This window comes from Giraffa tippelskirchi, chromosome 1 (assembly GCF_054371585.1).
Source record: "Giraffa tippelskirchi isolate mGirTip1 chromosome 1, T2T-mGirTip1v1.2.pri, whole genome shotgun sequence".
NCBI classification, from domain to species: Eukaryota; Metazoa; Chordata; class Mammalia; order Artiodactyla; family Giraffidae; genus Giraffa; species Giraffa tippelskirchi.
This window is the reverse complement of record NC_137275.1, coordinates 111,209,358-111,229,897: the sequence shown is the minus strand read 5'-3', so window position 1 is coordinate 111,229,897 and position 20,540 is coordinate 111,209,358. Positions and strand designations below refer to the sequence as shown.

Below are 20,540 nucleotides of genomic sequence, written 5' to 3'. Positions count from 1 at the left end.
TTTATTTATAGGGCAGCAATGCAGAAACACAGAAGTCTTATGGACATGGGGAGAGGGGAGGAGAGGGGGAGATGTATGGAAAGAGTAACATGGAAACTTACATTACCATATGTAAAATAGATAGCCAACGGGAATTTGCTGTATGGCTCAGTTCAGTTCAGTTCAGTCGCTCAGTCGTGTCCGATTCTTTGCGACCCCATGAATCGCAAGCAGCACACCAGGCCTCCTTGGCCATCACCAACTCCCGGAGTTTACCTAAACCCATGTCCATCAAGTTGGTGATGCCATCCAACCATCTCATCCTCTGTCATCCCCTTCTCCTCCTGCCCCCAATCCTTCCCAACATTAGGGTCTTTTCCAATGAGTCAACTCTTCACATCAGGTGGCCAAAGGATTGGAGTTTCAGCTTCAACATCAGTCCTTCCAATGAACACCCAGGACTGATCTCCTTTAGGATGGACTGGTTGGACCTCCTTGCAGTCCAAGGGACTCTCAAGAGTCTTCTCCAACACCACAGTTCAAAAGCATCAATTCTTCGGCGCTCAACAGAAGACTTCCTAGAACACCAAAAAAAGATATCCTATTCATCATAAAGAAAGCCGAGTGCCGAAGGATTGATGCTATTAAACTGTGGTGCTGGAGAAGACTCTTGAGAGTCCCTCAGACTGCAAGGAGATCCAACCAGTCCATCCTAAAGGAAATCAGTCGTGAATATTCATTGGAAGGACTGATGCTGAAGCTGAAACTCCAATACTTTGGCCACCTGATGTGAAGAACTGACTCACTGGAAAAGACCCTGATGCTGAGAAAGATTGAAGGTGGGAGGAAAAGTGCACAACAGAGGATGAGATGGTTGGATGGCATCACCGACTCAATGGACATGAGTTTGAGCAAGCTCCAGGAGTTGGTGAAGAACAGGGGAGTTTGGTGTGCTGCAGTCCATGGGGTCGCAAAGAGTCAGACACGACTGACTGACTGAACTGAACTGATTCATCATAAGGGACTGGAATGCAAAGTAGGAACTCAAGAGATACCTGGAATAACAGGCAAGTTTGGCCTTGGAGTACAAAATGAAGGAGGGCAATGGCTGACAGAATTTTGCCAAGAAAATACTCTTGTCATAGCAAACAAGCTTTCACAACAACACAAGAGATGACTTTACACATGGATATCACCAGAATAGTAAATACTGAAACCAGATTGATTACATTCTTCATAGCTGAAGATGAAGATGCTGTACAGAGTCAACAAAAACAAGACCTGGAGCTGACTGTGGCTCAGATCATCACCTCCTCATAGCAAAATTCAAGCCTAAACTAAAGAAAGTGGGGAAAACTACTAGGCCAGTCAGATAAGACTTAAATCTAAATTCCCTATGAATATCAGTGGAGGTGACAAATAGACTCAAATGATCAGATCCAGTGAACAGAGTGCCTGAAGAACTATGGACAGAGGTCCATAATACTGTACAGGAGGCAGCAAACAACACCATCCCAACGAAAAAAAATGCAAGAGACAAGTGGTTGCCTGAGGAAGCTTTACAAATAGCTGAGGAAAGAAGAGAAGCAAAATGAAAGGGTGAAATAGAAAGGTTCACCCAACAAAATGCAGAGTTCCAGAAAATAGCAAGAGACCAGAAGGTCTTCTTCAATGAACAGTACAAAGAAATAGAGGAAAACAACAGAAAGTGTAAGGCTAGAGATCTCTTCAAGAAGATTGGAAATATCAAAGGAACATTTCATCCAAAGATGGGCACAATAAAGGACAGAAACAGTAAAGACCTAATTGAAGCAGAAGAGATCAAGCGATGGAAAAAATACACAGAAGAATTGTACAAAAAAGATCTTAATGACCTGGATAACCATGATGGTGTAGTCTCTCATTCAGAGTCAGACATCCTGGAGTATGAAGTCAAGTGGGTCTTAGGAAGCACTAAGACCAATAATGCTAGTGGAGGTGATGAAATTCCAGCAGAGCTATTTAAAATCCTAAAAGACGATGCTATTAAAGCACTGCACTTTAAGTGCAATAAGTCAGCAAATTTGGAAAATCCAGCAGTGATCACAGGACCAGAAAAGGTAAATCCTCATCGCAACTCCCAAGAAAGATAGTACTGAAGAATGTTCAAACCAACGGACAACTGCGCTCATCTCCCATGCTAGTAAGGTTATGTTCAAAACCCTCCAAGGCAGGCTTCAGCATTACGTGAACCAAGAACTTCCAGAAGTTCAAGCAAACTGCATTCAGAAAAGGCAGAGGAACCAGAGATCACATTGCCAACCTTCACTGGATCACAGAGCAAGCAAGGGAATTCCAGAAAAACATCCACCTCTGTTTCACTGACTACACTAAAGCTTTTGACTGTGTGGATCATAACAAACTGTGGCAGGCTGAAGAGATGAGAATATCAGACCATATTACCTGTCTCCTCAGAAACCTGTATGCAGGTCAAGAAGCAACAGTTAGAACCCCAGAGGGAACAACTGACTGGTTCAGGATTGAGAAAGGAGTAGGACAAGCCTGGTATTGTCAACCCTGTTTATTTAACTTATACACAAAGTACATCATTGGAAATACTAGGCTGGATGAGTTACAAGCTGGAATCAAGATTGCCAGGAGAAATATCAACAACTTCAGATATGCAGATGTTACCACTCTAATGGTAGAGCATGAAGAGGAACTAAAGAGCCTCTTGATGAGGGTGAAAGAGGAGAGTGAAAAAGCTGGCTTAAAACTTAATATTAAAAAAACCAAGATCATGGCATCTGTTCCCATCACTTCAGGGCAAAGAGAAGGGGAAAAGGGGAAAGCAGTGACAAATTTTCTCTTCTTGGGCTTTAAAATGACCACGGACAGTGACTGCAGCCATAAAATTAGAAGACAACTGCTTCTGGGCAGGAAAGGAAGATGATGGCTTCTTGGCAGGAAAGCTAAGGCAAATCTAGACAGTGTGTTAAAAATCAAAGACATCACTTGGCCAACAAAGGTCCGTATAGTCAATCAAAGCTATGATCTTTCCAGTAGTCATGTACGGATGTGAAAGTTGGGCCATAAAGAAGGCTGAGCACCAAAGAAGTGATGCTTTTGAATTGGTGCTAGAGAAGACTCTTGAGAGTCCCTTGGAAAGCAAGGAGATCACACTAAATCAAATCTTTAAGGAAATCAACCATGAACACTCTTTGGAAGGACTGATGCTAAAGCTGTAGTTCCAATCCTTTGGTCACCTGATGCAAAGAGCCAACTCATTAGAAAAGACCCTGATGCTGGGAAAGATTAAAAGCAGGAGAAGAGGGCAACAGAGGATGATGGTTGGATGGCATCACTAATTCCATGGACATGACTTGGGCAAACTCTGGGAGAGGGTGAGGGACAGCAAAGCCTGGTGTGTTGCGGTCCATGGGGTCACAAAGAGTCAGACACAACTTGGCGACTCAACAAGCATTTTTAAGTAAGATAAAATATACCCTCTTAAATTTTTTGAAGTATTGTTGACTATGGTCAGCAGTATTGCTGAGAATAGACAATTTGCTATACAGCAGATCTATGGACTCTTTTCATCATAGGGGCCTGGAATGCAAAGTAGGAAGTCAAGAGATAACTGGAGTAACAGGCAAGTTTGGCCTTGGAGTACAAAATGAAGCAGGGCAAAGGCTAACAGATTTTGCCAAGAGAACATACTGGTCATAACAAACACCCTCTTCCAACAACACAAGAGACAACTCTACGCATGGACATCACCAGATGGAGAAGATGGAGAGCTCTTTACAGCCAAAGATGGAGAAGCTCTAGACAGTGAGCAAAAACAAGACCAGGAGCTGACTGTGGCTCAGATCATGAACTCCTTATTGCAAAATTCAGACTTAAACTGAAGCAAGTATGGAAAACCACTAGGCCATTCAGGTAAGACCCAAATCAAATTCATTATGATTATACACTGGAAGTGACAAATCGATTCAAGGGATTAGATCTGATAAGAGTGTGCCTGAAGAACTATGGATCGGGTTCATAGCATTGTATAGGAGGCAGTGACCAAAATCATCCCCAAGAAAAAGAAATAAAACAAGGCAAAATGATTGTCTGAGGAGGCTTTACAAATAGTTGAGAAAAGAAGTGAAAGGCAAAGGAGAAAAGGAAAGATATATCCATCTGAATGCAGAGTCCCAAACAATAGCAAGGAGAGATAAGAAAGCATTCCTAAGTGATCAATGCAAAGAAATAGAGGAAAACAATAGAATGGGAAAGACGAGAGATCTCTTCAAGAAAATTAGAGATACCAAGGGAACACTTCATGCAAAGATGGGCACAATAAAGAACAGAAGCAGAAGAGATATAAAAAGAAGTGGTAAAAATACACTGAAGAACTTTACAAAAAAGGTCTTAATGACCCGGGTAACCATGATGGTGTGATCTCTCACATAGAGACAGACCTCTTGGAGTATGAAGTCAAGTGGGCCTTAGGAAGCATTAATATGAGCAAAGCTAGTGGAGGTGATGGAATTCCAGTTGAGCTATTTCAAATTCTAAAAGATGATATGCCAGCAAATTTGGAAAACTCAGGAGTGGCCACAGGACTGGAAAAGATCATTTTCATTCCAATCTCAAAGAAGGGCAATGCCAAAGAATGTTCAAACTATCACACAATTACACTCATTTCATATACTAGCAAGGTAATGCTCAAAATCCTTCAAGCTAGGCTTCAGCAGTACACGAATCGAGAAGTTTCAGATTTCTCAATGTACAAGCTGTATTTAGGAAAGGCAGAGGAACCAGAGATCACATTGCCAACATCCTTTGGATCATAGAAAAAACAAGGGAATTTCAGAAAAACCTCTACTTCTGCTTCATTGACTACACTAAAGCCTTCAACTGTGTGGATCACAAGAAACTGGGGAAAAGTCTTCAAGAGATGGGACTACCAGACCACCTTACCTGTCTTCCCGAGAAACCTGAATGCAGGTCAAGAAGCAACATTTAGAACAGGATATGGCATAACAGACTGGTTCCAAACTGCAAAATGCGTACGTCAAGGCTGTATATTGTCATCCTGCTTATTTAACTTATATACAGAGTACATCATGGGAAATGAGGAGCTGGCTGAAGCACAAGCTGGAATCAAGATTGCTGGGAGAAATATCAATAACCTCAGATATGCAGATGATACCACTCCAATGGCAGAAAGCAAAGAGGAACTAAAGAGTCTCTTGAAGAAGGTCAAAGAGGAGAGTGAAAAAGCTGACTTAAAACTCAACATTCAAAAAATTACAATAATGGCATCTGGCCCCATCACTTCATGGCAAATAGATGGGGAAAAAAATGTAAAGAGTGATAGACTTTATTTTCTGGGCTGTAAACTATTACAAACCTAGACAGCGTATTAAAAAGCAGAGATATCACTTTGCTGACAAAGGTCCGTATAGTCATGGTTTTTCCAGCAGTCACGTAGGGAGAGCTATGAGAGTTGCACTATTAAAGGCTGAGCGCTGAAGATCTGATGCTTCCAAAATGTGGTGATGAAAAAGACTCTTGAGATCCCTTGGACAGCAGGGAGATCAAACCAGTTAATCCTAAAGGAAATTAATCCTGAATATTCATTGGAAGGACTGATGGTAAAGCTGAAGCTCTTAATACTCTGGCCACCTGATGCAAAGAGCTGACTCACTGGAAAAGTGATGCTGGGAAAACTGACGGCAGGAGGAGAAAGGGGTGGCAGAGGTTGAGACAGTTGGATGGCAGTACCAAGTCAATGGACATGAGTTTGAGCAAATTCCAGGAGACAGTGAAGGACAGGGAAGCCTTGCACGCTGTGGTCCATGGAGTCACAGAGTCAGACATAACTGAGCGACTGATCATCAAGATCTACAGAATTAATTTATCTTGCATAACTGAAACTTTATGCCAACTGCACAACAACTTCTCATTTTCCTCTCTCTCCAGCCTCTGACAACCACTGCTGTATTCTCTTCTTCTGTGAGAATCACTATTTTAGGTAGCTCATAAAAGTGTATGTATTTATATATGTACTACTGATATTTTAAGTACCTCTTTAAGTGCGTGCATTTTTGTCATTCTGTAATTGGCTTATCTCACCCTTATTATAACTTTTTGTGCTACATCTAAATTGTGACCATGAAAACATTAAAATCAGTTTCCACATGTTGCTTACAAGCAAAAAAAGAAAAAGTATATTGGATTACATCAAAATAAAATTTTTGTGTGGCAAAGGGTGCCATCAAAAAAGTGAAGAGACAACCCACAGAATGGGAGAAAATATTTGCAAATCATACATCTGATAAAGGAGAATATATAAAGAGAATACATACACTGAGAATATATAAAGAACTCTTACAATAAAATAATAAAAAGTCAAATATCTAAAAAAAAAGCTTTTAGACATTTCTCCAAAATAGGTATTTAAATGGAAAAATAAGCATAGGAAAAGATTTTTAATATCATTAGTCACTAGGGAAATGCAGATCAAAACCACATGAAATACTACTTCATATTCACTAGTATAGCTATAACTATAAAGACAGATAATAGAAAGTGTCAATGATACCTGAAATACTGTTGGAACCCTCACATATTGTTAGTAAAAATATATACAGTACAGCTGCTCTGAAAAACAGATTTGCAGTTCCTCAAAAAGTTAAATGTAGAACTATCACATGACCCAGTAATTCTCTCCCAGGTATACACCCAAGAGAAATGAGAGCATGCATTCACACAAAAACTCTACATGAATATTCACAGCAGGAGAGTTGTCAAGTCAGAAAGTGGAAACAATTCAAATGAATAAACAAAATGTGGTATATACTTACAATGGAAATACTTCTACACGCTGCTAACATCAATGGCCACTGAAAACACTATGTTACGTGAAAAAAGCCCAGTCACAAAATCACATTGTATGAGTCCAATTATATGAAATGTCTAGAATAGGCAAACTGATAATGAGTCAATGAATGGTTATTTAAGCCTGGTTGGGGGGGGGGCGGCAACTGTGTGAGAAGGAATGGAAACTGACTGCTAATGATTGAGTACTGAGTTTCTTTAGGGGAGATAAAAATGTTCTAAGGATGTGTAATATTGTTGGTAGGAATGTATGTAGCAACTGTGGAAAACAGTAGGGAACTATCATACTGTTTTTCCAAAAAACTAAAAATAGAAGTAACTATATGAATACAGAAATTCCACTCCTGGGTATGTATATGAAAAAAACAAAAACACTAATTCAAAAAGACACAGGCACCGATGTTCTCAGAAGCATTATTTACAATAGCCAAGATATGGAGGCAACCTAAGCGCCCATCAACATGTGAAAGGATAAAGATATGGTACATACACATATACAATGGAGTACTCCTCAGCCATAAAAAGTGATTGTATCTTTCACTATTTGCAACAACATGGAGGATATTATGCTTAGTGAAATAAGTCAGAAAGACAAATGCCATATATTATCACTCATATGTGAAATCTAAAAAATAAAGAGCAACCTAGTGAATATAACAAAAAGAAACAGACTCAGAAAACAAATTAGTGGTTACCAGTGGGGATAGAAGAGGGAGAGCAAAACGGGGGCAGGGATTATAAAATACAAATTTCTATATATGTAATGAATAAGTTACAAGCATAATGTTCAGCAGAGAGAATATAGACAATATTTTATATTAGCTATAAATAAAGTATAAACTTTAAAAATTGTGAACCACTATTTGTACACCTAAAACTTATATAAGATTGTAAGTCAACTATACCTCAATTTTAAAAAAAGGTCTAAAATTAGATGGTGGTGATGGTTGCACAAACCTGTAGATACTTTAAAAAATTATATTCTTTAAATGGGTGAATTGTATAGTACATGAATTATCTTAATCAAGCTGTTTTAAAAATGCAGGGATACTGCCTCTGAGGAGCATACTGGTAGACCGAACACAGCTGAGGAAAGAATCTGAGCTTGAGGATATCTCAACAGAAATCTCAAAAACTGAAAAGTAAATAGAACAAAAACTGGGGGGAAAAAAGTCAGACTATCCAAGGAACATAAGATAACTACAAAAGGTGTAATGGAAACATCAGACGAAGAGAAAAACCAGAGGAACAGAAGAAATATCTGAATCAATAATAACTGGGGGGACTTCTCTGGTGGTCCAGGCATTAAGAATCCACCTTGCAATGCAGGGGATGGCGGTTCGATACCTGATTGGGGAACTAAGACCCCACATGCGGCATGACAACTAAGTCCATGTACCACAACTACTAAGCCACAACAGTGAGCTCACATGCCACAACTAAGATCTGAGGAAGTCAAAAATAAACAAATAATGACTAAAAATTTCACAAATTAATGTCAGACATCAAACCCCAAATATAGGAAGCTCAGAGAGTACCAAACAGGATACATATCAAAAAAGAGAAAAACTCAACTATACCTACACATATCATTTTCAAGCTATAGAAAATAAAAGTCCTGAAAGAAACCAGGAAAAAAAAAAACAAACCTACTGTGGAACAAAGTTAAGAATTATATCCAACTTCTCAGAAAAAAGCAAGCAAAAAGAGAGTGAAGTAAAATATTTAAAGTATTGAAAGAAAGAAAACACCAATCCAGAATTCTGTACTTTACAAAATTAATCTTTCAAAAGTAAAGGAGAAATAAAGACTTTCTCAGAGAAACAAAAACTGAGGGAATTTGTTGCTAGTAGGCCTATCTTGCAAGAAACGTTAAAAAAAAAAATTCTTAGAGGAAAGGAAAATGACATAGGTCAAAAAATCAGATTTACCTAAAGAAAGGAAGAGCATCAAAGAAGGAATAAATAAAGGCAAAATAAAAATGAGGGATAATCACAGAAACAAAATGAAGGAAAGGAAGGAAAAAGGAAAAAAGCAACACTGCTTGATGGAAAAAGACAGTGTACAAGAAGTACTATGAATTAAAGCCATGCCAGGAAAAAGTAATTTTGTTAGAAATAAACCACAAAATGGATAAATTACATGCATGTAACCAACAGCCGGCAATCGCATATTCCCAACAAATCAGACATACCTACATCCCTGATGAAATTCTGGGGTCTATGTCCAGTGTCTACAAAATGTTGGCAGTAATCATTATGGGGATTTAAACTCTGTGTTCCCTAAAGAAAAAGTCAAAATTAAATTAATAGCTTTCACTCTGATGACAGATACATTAACTCGGAGCTTTATTTTTTATTATGAGGCCAAGCAAAATATAAGCTAACTGATAGATTTAAAAAATAAAAAACATCACTACTAAAATGATAGTTTACAATTCAGTTATCTACAGACATTAACAGCCAAGCATCAGAAGAGCATTTCATGAATAATTTTAAATGATATTTTATTTTACAATAAAAATGATCCCTCAATAACTGAAAAAAAATCTTGAACATAAATAAGTATTTAAAATCTTTTCAGGCAAAGGGCTGAAACATGAAAAGTTAAAAGATTTGAAAATTATTTACCTTAAGAAAAGTACTAGAATCTTTATAAATCTCTTCTTCATATGGCAAATTCTCTTCCTCCTGTTGCATTTCTAATTCATCCTTAAAAAAGGAAGATTAAGTAGATATTTTATGTTTAAGAGGAATCTTATGTATTATATCGTAAGTATTAAGACTCATAAATATTTTATTTCCCTAAGACGTAAATTTTTCAAATTACCATTAAAGTCAAACATTGAAGTCTTTGCTTTGTCATTACCTGTAACTAGCTATGTTTATAATAAAAATTTCCTTTTCATTCTCAATAATAACTGTCTATAACTACTAATTCTGTTGACTAAGTTATCTATATTTACCTTAGATATAATACTTTAAATTATTAGAATTTAGCTTAAATCATGAAAGACAGGCCCACCAATGGGGCAATTTTACTTCTACTAGAGCAAACCAAAAGAAATCGCTATTTTATAGGTCAAAAATGTTAAAATATTAGGAAGTGTATATGCTTTAATCTAACATAATCACAAATATTTAAGTTATATATTAGGATATATCAAATGCAACCAACACACAATATTTTTGTTTCGCAAAGATGGGTCCAACTCTTTGCGACCGCATGGACTGTAGCCTGCCAGGCCTCTCTGTCAGTGGGATTTCCTAGGCAAGAATACTGGAGTGGGTTGCCATCTTCCCCACCAGGGGATCTTTCAAACCCAGGGATTGAACCCACATCTCTTATGTCTCCTGCACTGGCAGGCACATTCTTTACCACTAAGCCACCAGGGAAGCCCAACACACAACATAGTTTTTATGAAATTAGGTAATTATACTTAGAGATTTACTCAAACTATTTATTCTCATTTGTTAAATACAGCTGTATAACAATAATTCGAAAAAATGGAGATAGGTTTTTTGCCCTTTACTTTTTTTTCACCTAAATAATGCAACTACAAGTTCAGAAGTTGGGTTTTTTTGCTTGGGCCTCTGTTAAAAATGCTTCTACACTGTCATCTAGCCCATGGATTCTCAAAATATTTTAACTGCACTACCCTATATTGTTAAGATGGAATAATACAACTCATAAAAGACAGTGTAGCCTCCTGAAAATTGATCCAATTATCCAACGTTACTGGTACATCTACCTCCTTGCTCTTATTTAAGAATGTTGTTGCCTAGAGCTTACTAGGCATTACGCTTAGTGCTTTACATACATCACCTGATTTAATCCACATACCTCTTCTATTAAAATGAGTAAATTGATATAAGTGGTGACATATATGCTACTGACGTTATTTAGTGTTTTGTCAAAATTCAACTTTTGTCAAATTTGTTTTCCTAAATAAGACTCTACAGATTGTAAGGACTTATTTTTCTCTTGCCCAAAACATTGCCCCATTCTCTACTCGCCTTGTATTCTTCCATCTTGTCTTCATCTGTCTCTCCTTCATCCTGATACTTACGTTTTGCGTTTGGAGCAGAGGTATCATAGGAAGCCCTGAAAATTAAAACTGAAATATCACTCACAAATACATAAGATGTATACACGTATCCATTAATATTAAAGAACAGTTTTAAAAAGACAGAACAAGACAAATTTTTCCTGACTAAACAGTATCCATTCACTTGGTTTATAAATTTTAAAAGTATCACAACCTGATTAATAACTTTGTACTTTATTTTTGAGAAAGCAACCAAATGAGAAAATAAGTTTTTATAAGGTATGTATGGCAAAGAGAAATTTCTACATTACATACCATTTTAATCTGTCTTGAGTGAAATTGATGTTCTAATTGGTAACTACAATACTGAAAAATTCTAAATGCTTTATGAACTATCAAATGAGTATCACTTTTAGGGCAAAGCACTTTTTTTTAAATAAGGATTTTTAAAATAAAATTATATATGGTACATAAGCTAATTCTCAGTCTAACATTCCATTTTCTAACTAGTTCATAAATGAGAACTTATATTAAGAAAATAAGCATTTCATAACTCATAGACAATAAAAATCAATTGTTTTCCAAATTGGTATGCTGATGCTTATCATAACAACATACTTGATACCTAAGATTATTGTTTATTAAAGCAATGATCCTTTTGCAAATATTAACATACCGCTTATAAAAAGCAATTATTCTACTGACCTGCAAGTTTCTCTTGTTTCAGCAATTTCTCTCTGCTCATCTTTGCTATTTAACACAGCACCAATGCTGTCGGCACTTTCAGCTCCCAACTGAGAAAAGGCAAAAATCAAAATTAGAACACAATGCGCTGAATATCCTTTCTAGCCATTTGTAGCAGCATTTAATACATTAAATAGTAAAAAAAAAAAAAAAAGAAAGAAAGAACTATCCCTAACTACCATAGCAAGCAAATGGACTATTGACCTTGCAGGAAAAACAGAAGTACCTTGAAACAAAACCACGTTATTTAAGAATGATTTGGACAGCTGAAAAGTATTTTATGCTTTAAGTTATATCAGTATAACTTACAGTTATATCAGTATATCAAAACAATTAACTTGAGCCAATCTTCTTTTAAAGTAAATAATAAAACACGATTTAGTAGTAGTAATAGTAACAAAAAAAAGCAGCTAACAGTGTTTATAGTTTGATAGGCATTATGTTAAACACTTTTCATCCATCTGTGTACCATTCCTTATTTATTTTATATGGTACATATACTTCATGTGCTATACCTTATTTATCCCATATTGTAATAAATACCTATTTGGTTTTATTCAAACCAAGTCTTTATATAATGATTACAAGCACAATACTAAACTGTCCAAATACCTGAAAAATAGTTATGCAAATTACGGCTGGCAGTTGGGGAAATTTTGCAAAATACAAATGTAAACAAATCACTAGTTGAGGTAAGTCTGGCTACAAACTGTGGCATCAATTCACGGAAAAATTAAAAACCAAACCAAAGGTATAGAAAGCAATTTATAGGCCATGAGGAATCACTTAACATTTTTAAGCACAATAAGAGCATGAGGAAGTCTGCATTAAATAGCCCCTTGAGCTCAAAAAAGGTGAGAAAGCATACAATACTAGCGCCCAGTCATTATTAAACAATTTTTATTAAACAATTATATTAATTTCCACTGCCTCTTTAGACTATTCCATGACTCCCCTAAAGTTTCCCCACTGATAAATCTCTTCTAATATATTAACTGTTCTGATATTTTAATTCTTCCATAAAATTTTCCTGATCCCTCCTCTGTTTTGTCAGAAAACACATCTACTTCCTGTAGGGGAAATGCTTTTTAACCTTCTTCCCATGAAAGCGACTGACTCCACTCCCTTCAGTTCTCAGATAAACACAAGTCACTTTCTCAGAGAGTTCTTCTATGAACACTAGAGAGAGAATAGGTAGTCTCCTTCCATTTTTCCCTTACCTCCTCATTTTCTCATTCAGATAAAAATACAAACTAATTTTGTTTTACTTTTGTTTATTCCCTATTTATATTATTTTATATTTGTACACCTCAATTATTTTATGTTTACTTTTGTCTACTTCTCCCCCCATTGAATTGTTAGCTCACTGAGGAAGAACTCTGTCCTGTTGATATCTATATGTTCAGGAGCTATTATAAAGTCTGACTTATAATAGATGCTCAATAACTATGTGAATAAACCAATGAGATTTCTTGCCAAGGCCTAAATTAGAATACGATGTTTTATAAGACAAACGCTTTAGATCAAATTGTGCTTACATACATAATCATCTTGTGTTCCAACATTTTTTTTTTTTTAATTGTGGAATGACTGGAGTAATTAAATAGACTTTCCATCGTGGGTGGGTGGGTGTGTGCGTGCTCAGTTGTGTCCAGTTCTTTGTGATTCCCCCTTGACTGCAGCCCACCAGGCTACTCTGTCCATGGAATTTTCCAAGCAAGAATACTGGAGTGGGTTGCCATTTCCACTGTGGTAGCACTAAATATATTATTTGAATAATTATGACAATTTGGTATCCTTTGGAAGTATATTAATTTTTAAAAACAAAGCTACAAGTTAAAAAGCAGGTGTAAATTACTGGTGGCAGCATCAATGGCCACAATCATAGTTTGTGCCTATACACTGCACCTGATATCTTCATCCAGCAGCCAAAAGCAAATCAAGCAAATTATATACGTTGAGTTGTGCTCTACTTTGAAGTTCATGAATCAACAAAAACTTATTAAAAAACTTATTAAAAACTAACTTTGGGTAAGAAACAGAGTTAGGGTAGAAGATTAACCCAACTGGAATTGTATTTATGAGTTAGTGATGTACAGTAGTGGACCCAACATTCAGGACAACAGACACACAGAGAGAGAAAAGCCTAAACCAGGGAGTTCCAGACCAAGTTTCATCACAAAGTTCTGACCACGGCTGTGCCATAAAGGATAGAAACCAGAAAGAAAGGACACTTCTTAAAAATTATAAAGTCTATTATATTACACAAATAACTTTCTGGAGAGCAACCAGTCTTGTTCACATAGTAAGTGAAAAAAAAAAGGCTGCTGGTAAAGTGGAAGTCTACCATTGATGATATTGGCCATCCTCACCCAGGTGGAATGGTTTCTAACCAGTTATACCAAGAAGGAGCCAGGTGTATTGAAAAGAGCACAGAGAGGCCTAACACTGAAGCTGGCAAACTTAAGTTTTGTCACCTTCAGCGTGTAAGGGAAATTCTTTGAGCTTTATTTTCTTCATCTATAAGATCCAGATAGCATCTGACTTGTATGATAAAATATAACATATGTAAAAGTTTGTCAAGTTCTTTGACACATACAAGGGACTTAATAAACAGTAGCCATTAGTAAATGCTGTACACTATGTAAGTTCTCTAATGGTAGGATAACCTATTATTCATAGCTGAGTTACCAACATCTACAAGAGTTCCTGGTACATAGTAAGACATTCAAGAAATAATTCCTTATGTATGTATTTTGAGTCAAATATAGGTCTGAATTCAAAACTTAAGTGTAAAAATCTTACTTGGTTGTAATAAAGAGCCACTGGATATTTTCAAACATAACATGATAAAAGCAATTGGGATAAAGAAGGCTTGAAAAAGATATCTGATTTGTCAAAAAATCATAATGTCAGAGGCACAGAAACAGATCTGATTCCAAACACCCATTTTTTTTTTTGGCTTACACCACGGGGCTTAAGGGATCTGAGTTCCCAAACCAGGGATTGAACCCAGGCCACAGCCATGAAATCGCAGAGTCCTAACCACTGGACCAACAGAGAAGTCCCTAAACACCGACATTTTAAACGCTATACCATAAATCTTTTCATGTCATAAAAGAAGCTATATCTTTGATTTTCATTTACTAAAGCCAAGACTTAAAACAGAAAAAAATTACTATTTTTGAATAACTATTAAGATTCCTCATTAAAGCTTATGAGCATTTCCCCCATCACTTTTACTGACCCGAGGGGTAGAAAGGAAAACACAGCCTCTGACTTTAAGCAAAGATGTGCATGTGCATTTTCTGCACGTGTACTCTACTAATCAGCACGTGTCAACTTACACACAAGAAGCAGTGAAGATAAGCTTTGGACAGACAAACCTGGGTTCAACTTACTGGCCTAGCGGTTAACGACTCGGGGGAAAAGTTAGTTAACCACCGGCGCCTGTGTTTCATTATGTGAAGATAATGCTACCCCTTTCAGAGATTTGTTGTGACTGATAAAAGAATTCAAACGTTTAGCTGTGGGTAATGACGAGGATACGGTACACAGCACAGTCGACTGCAACACCCATGATGCAGAACCTAACATTTACACTCAGGCTACTTCCAATGAGGCCTTTAGATATTATCCCAGAAAAAACACTGTAAACCTATTTCACAATGAAGCCACAATCTCATGAATCAGGCGCTGATACGAGAAAACCAAGACACAAACGACTACTTAAAAAGTGAAGAGAAACTGAGGGGATAACGAGTCCCCTTTCCTCGCGTGAACCGCGATAACTTATACACAAACACCCAAGTTTTGTATCCTCGTCACTGAGCACTATGCCAGACACCTAGCGGGCATTCCATAAATGATGCTGAAGACCACGCGTGGCGGTCGGTTTAGCACCACCACAAGGACCACAACATGAAAGGGGAACGATTCGGGGCACAGAGGGTAGGCAGGTCCCAGCATTAAAGTCTCGAGACCAGAAAGGGATGCCCCGTGGCAGATGAGGAGGCGGAAAAGCGAGGAGAAAGGGACGGGGAATGCCGCGCACGCGTATTCGCGACCCCTCCCTGGGCCGCGGACCTGCTGCGCGAGAAGCTGTCGACGTAACTTCTGCCGCTCCCGGATCTCCTGCAAGCGGCTGTCCATGTCCCGACTTGTTTTCCACTACCTCGAAAATTGGCAATTAGCGGATGAATCCTTGTCCCAATTTCTCTTCGGAATCTGTAGAACACAAAATTTTCCAGCCGCTTCAGGAGGCGGGTACCCAATACCCTCTCCTCAGTAGGCCTTTCCGGCGCGGCCGGAATTTTGCGCCACGGGACCCGGAAGTCCCGCCTCCTCCTGGACGCCCGCGATTTGACGCCATTTAGCAGAGGCCCAATGAGTGTCCTGCGGCGCAGGGGGCGTCACGGAAGGTGTCCGCCCTTCCGAGAGCGCGGGCTGTCAGAATGGTGCGCAGGCTGTCAGAATGGTGCGGGCAGGTGGCCTGGCTTCTCACTGTCCTCTCCTGGGACTGCAGCCTTCCTAGGTCTGTTAGCACTGTTTCCGAGTTGTGGGTCGTATTGTCGATTCCCTTTTTCAATAATTCCCCAGTTGCCAGTGCTGACGTTTTAAAAATTGCTGGGTACCAGGTTTTTTGCTAAAAGCACAGGCTCGAGTCCGATTGCCGGGTTTAAACCTGGGACTGTCCTTTACTAGCTGAATGGCCTTGGCTAGTTAATCACCCTCTTGTGCCTCTGGTTTTCTCATTTGTACAGTAGGAGTGATAAGAGTGGCTACTTCACAGAGTTGAAGATTGAAAAAATAAACAGCTAAAAGCATACCACCATGGAGATGTTTGAGATTTTTATTATTATATTTCCCTTTAGATAGGGAACAACAATGCATGAGACATAAGAGACACGGGTTTGATCCCTGAGTCAGGAATATCCCCTGAGGAGGGCACAGCAACCCACTCCGGTATTCTTGCCTGGAGAATCCCATGGACAGAGAAACATGACAGGCTACAGTCCATAGGGTCACAGAGAGTTGGACACGACTGAAGCGACTTAGCACTGCACAACACAGGGAACAGTCACTGCATATGCTCATGCTCTTCACAACTCACTAACCCTTGAGAAGTTTCCTGTTTTACCAGAATGCATTCTTATGGATTCTTTTGTTTAAGGAAGTGAATGTGTAATAAGTGGCTCAGACAGTGAAGAAACTGCTTGCAATGCAGGAGACCTGGGTTCGACCTCTGGGTCAGGAAGATCCCCTGGAGAAAGGAATGGCAATCCACTCCAGTATTCTTGTGTGGAAAATCCCATGGACAGAGAAGCCTGGCAGGCTACAGTCCATGGGATCGCAAAGAGTTGGACAGGGCTGAGCGACTAATACTTTCACTTTGACTTTTTTGTCCTCTATTACAAGCTAATCACTAAAGGGATGCTGTCTATAAGCTTAAATTATACATAAATGGCCCATCTCTGGGAACTCTGTTTTCCAGGAAATGCACATTACGCTAAAATCCTTCTCATAGGAAACATCCTGACCATACCCACCTGTGAATCACTGCCAGCAGAAAGAGATTAACACATCCCCGTCCAGAGGCTGATAGGAAACAAAGTGTTTGACTTTACTCCCTCCACTTTTACTATAAAAAGAGCCTAAATTCTAACTCAGGCAAGATGGTTCTTTGGGGTATGAGCCCACTCTCTTCTTGCTTAACTGACTTTCCAAAGGAAGTCATTATTTCTTGTCCCAACAACTTGCCTCTTGATTACTGGCCTTTTGTGCAGCAAGCAGTATGAGCCTAGACTTGATAACAGATGGGTCAAAGGAAAATAAGTCTTGGTTGTATTCTAGAGGTCAGATGCTAGGGGGCCCCTTTTTTGTGCCTGTGCAGTTGTCTTAGCTGGAAATAACCCTGAGATATAAAAACAAATAGCCTACTGAAATAACCTGCTTGTAGCAGGGGGCTCCGTGATGCTCCTCTCTTTATAGGAAGGCAACAAAGACTGAAGTCTTAAGTTATTACCATCATACATCATATTCTCATCTTATTCCAAATTCAAAGTACTAGCAGAAGTCGACTAAGAAAGTCATGTGGCTGCATGTTTAATTGGAAATTGTGGCAAGTACTTAGTGACATTAGTAACAAGTCTGTATTCTTCAAGAGGGGATTTACTTTTTGAAAATAGTATTAAATCCTGCAGATCAAAAGCAAGTGGTCCCGGCTAGGCCAAAAGGGCTAAACTCAGTAACAGGTGGGTCATAGTAAAACATTTCCTTGGTTCACGTTCTAGAGGTCAGATGCTAGGGGTCCCTTTTTTGTGTTTGTTCATTTGTCTTAGCTGGAAATAACCAGTACTAGACTCTACCAGTTGTCACGTATTTCTCAATAAGTAGCTCTGAAAAGCAGTTTCAAAAAAGGAGTCCTAAAAATCCTTTGAGTAATGGCAGCACTACTTGAAAAAGTATGCTGACTTCCAAGGGCCCTGAACTATAAAAGACAATACTAACTTGTACTTAAAAATTAGCTGCATCACTTGCCAGTCATGTGAGTACTGATTTGAACTTTTATTGATCAGTGATGTAAATAGACATTTTGTTCACTCAAATATGCATTGATATTTATTGAGCATTTTACTACCACATCAGCACACCTGTAGAGTACTGTACATGTGCATCAGTAATATTTCTTCATTACGACAAAATAAGGGCCACTAGGGAATGTGTGTGGCAGGAGCGGGGGGAGAAGAAATTTGTAAATTCCCCAAATATAATTCATATTCTTTGAAAAAGCAATTTTACTTGTAGACACTTATTTTAAGGAAGTAATGAGAGATGCAGGCTTCCCAGGTGGCTCACTGGTAAAGAATCCACCTGCCAATGCAGATGTGGGTTCAGTTCCTGGATTGGGAAGCTCCCCTGGGTGAGGGAATGGCAACCCCTCTAGTCTTTTTGCCAGGAGAATCCTGTGGACAGAGGAGCCTGGCGGGCTACAGTCCATGGGGTCACAAAAGACTCTGACATGACTTACGGCTAAACAACAACAAATGAAAGCTCTAGGTAACAATTAATGCATCTCCCCTCTTGGGCTCCATCCCATAGGCCTACAAGTCCTGTGCTCACCCAGCTTCAAGCCCAGAGTTAGCAACAGAGACAGCAATGGTTTAATGAATGGGGAACTAACATGTGTGAAGCAAAGTCCTGGAGCAACACCTCATGGTGTATGGCAGACGGCAGGCAAGCCATGGTGGCCATCTTCACTGGGGGGCCGGGAGTATATTACCAGTTACAAGGGAACTGATGTCAGGTGGGCTCGTTAGTTACCAGGGAAAGCAATAGAGGGGCATGCCCCTCACCACCCCTTTGATGAGAACAATCACTAAATCACTAGCTGGAGCCTGAGGCAAGTGCATAGGAAGGTCAGTCATGGGATTAGGGTGCAGGCAGTAGGGGTGCAGGGGATGTGCAGACAGCAAGAGAGCAAACGTCTTCAGTGACCTGACCATGCATCCCCCTAAGTTCCTTGAGGATGACTCTTCCAAACTTATGTATCCAACTGTCTATTGTCCATCTTACTAAAATGTCCCTCACAGTCTCAAAGTTGAGATGGCTATAAGGTGAATTCATCAATTACCCCCATCCATTTATTTTTTAATTAATTTTTATTGAAGTATAGTTGCTTTACAACAGAAAAATGAATACACATACATATCCTTTCCCTTTAGGATTTCCTTCCCATTCAGGTCACCACAGTGCATTAAGTAGAGTTCCCTGTGCCTGTCTTTTTAATTCTACTTCTAAAATGTTTCCTCTTTCAGTGAGTGGGATCAATAGCCACCCATTTTCCTAAATAAGAAGAACTCTACCTCTCCTTCAGCCTCCTTATTTGCTTTGTGACTGTAATCTCTTCCCTCACCTTAACACACACACACACACACACACACACACACACACACACACCCTAGTCTTCATTTCTGTAAACACAACCTTGGATGATACATATCCTGATTCATATCCTAATTTTCCTAGCAGTTTTCAGTCTATCAAATTCTTCCTAGAGATCTGTGGAAAAATACAAGTTTATCACTTCCAACTCTACTAAAAATTTTTACATGCTTCCCCACTGTCTGGGGCAGTGCTGTCCAAGAAAAATTTTTATAATTATACAAATGTGCTATTTGTACTAAACCACTAGCTATATGTATCCACTGAGGACTTAAAATGTGTCTAGTGTACCCAAGGAACAGAATTTTTATTTGATTTTAATTAATTACATGTAATTAACCATATTTGGTATATCAGCTACTATATTACATAACACAGCTCTAGGTTCAAGGGGATTAAAATCTAAACTACCCAGCATTATATGCAAAACAGTCCTCTGTTACCTCTCCCATTTTCATTCTATTCTCCTTTATGTACACAATCTTACAGGTATATGACAATTTTTATCTAGTTTCCTAAAACACCTTTTTTCTTGTACTTTTTATTAACTTATAACTGGGTGAGAGAAAATCTTCTAAAATAAAAAGAGATATTCTTAAATGAGTTTTAAAAAATATATTTGGTAAGAAACTTTTTAAAAGAGCTAAAGAACTAGAAATGAATGCTTTCTCCCAGTGCCTTGGAAAGAAAAGTTCAGTTCAGTTGAGTCGCTCAGTTGTGTCCAACTCTTTGTGACCCCATGGACCGCAGCACACGAGGCCTCCCTGTCCATCACCAACTCCCGGAGTCCACCCAAACCCATGTCCATTGAGTCAGTGATGCCATCCAATCATCTCATCCTCTGTCATCCCCTTCTCCTCCTGCCCTCAATCTTTCCCAGCATCAAGGTCTTTTCAAATGAGTCAGCTCTTCGCATCAGGTGGCCAAAGATTGGAGTTTCAGCTTCAACATC

The 20,540-nt window shown here is 38.7% G+C and overlaps 1 protein-coding gene across 4 annotated transcripts in view; it reads right to left on the bottom strand.

Annotated features, from left to right (window-relative positions):
* Positions 1-15,952, bottom strand: part of LOC145506138 (N(6)-adenosine-methyltransferase non-catalytic subunit METTL14-like) — a 41,871-nt gene extending 25,919 nt beyond the window's left edge. For all 4 annotated transcript variants that reach the window (XR_014053572.1, XM_081490072.1, XM_081490063.1 and 1 more), the window contains exons 1-5: positions 15,731-15,952; positions 11,606-11,694; positions 10,869-10,956; positions 9,483-9,563; positions 9,047-9,134 (exon numbers count right to left, since the gene is read on the bottom strand). Coding sequence is in view for 3 of the 4 variants with exons in the window: in XM_081490072.1 (XP_081346198.1) it covers positions 9,047-9,134; positions 9,483-9,563; positions 10,869-10,956; positions 11,606-11,694; positions 15,731-15,796 (412 nt within the window). In the remaining variant the exon portion in view is untranslated. The remainder of the gene's footprint in view (positions 1-9,046; positions 9,135-9,482; positions 9,564-10,868; positions 10,957-11,605; positions 11,695-15,730) is intronic.
* Positions 15,953-20,540: the final 4,588 nt, after the last annotated feature.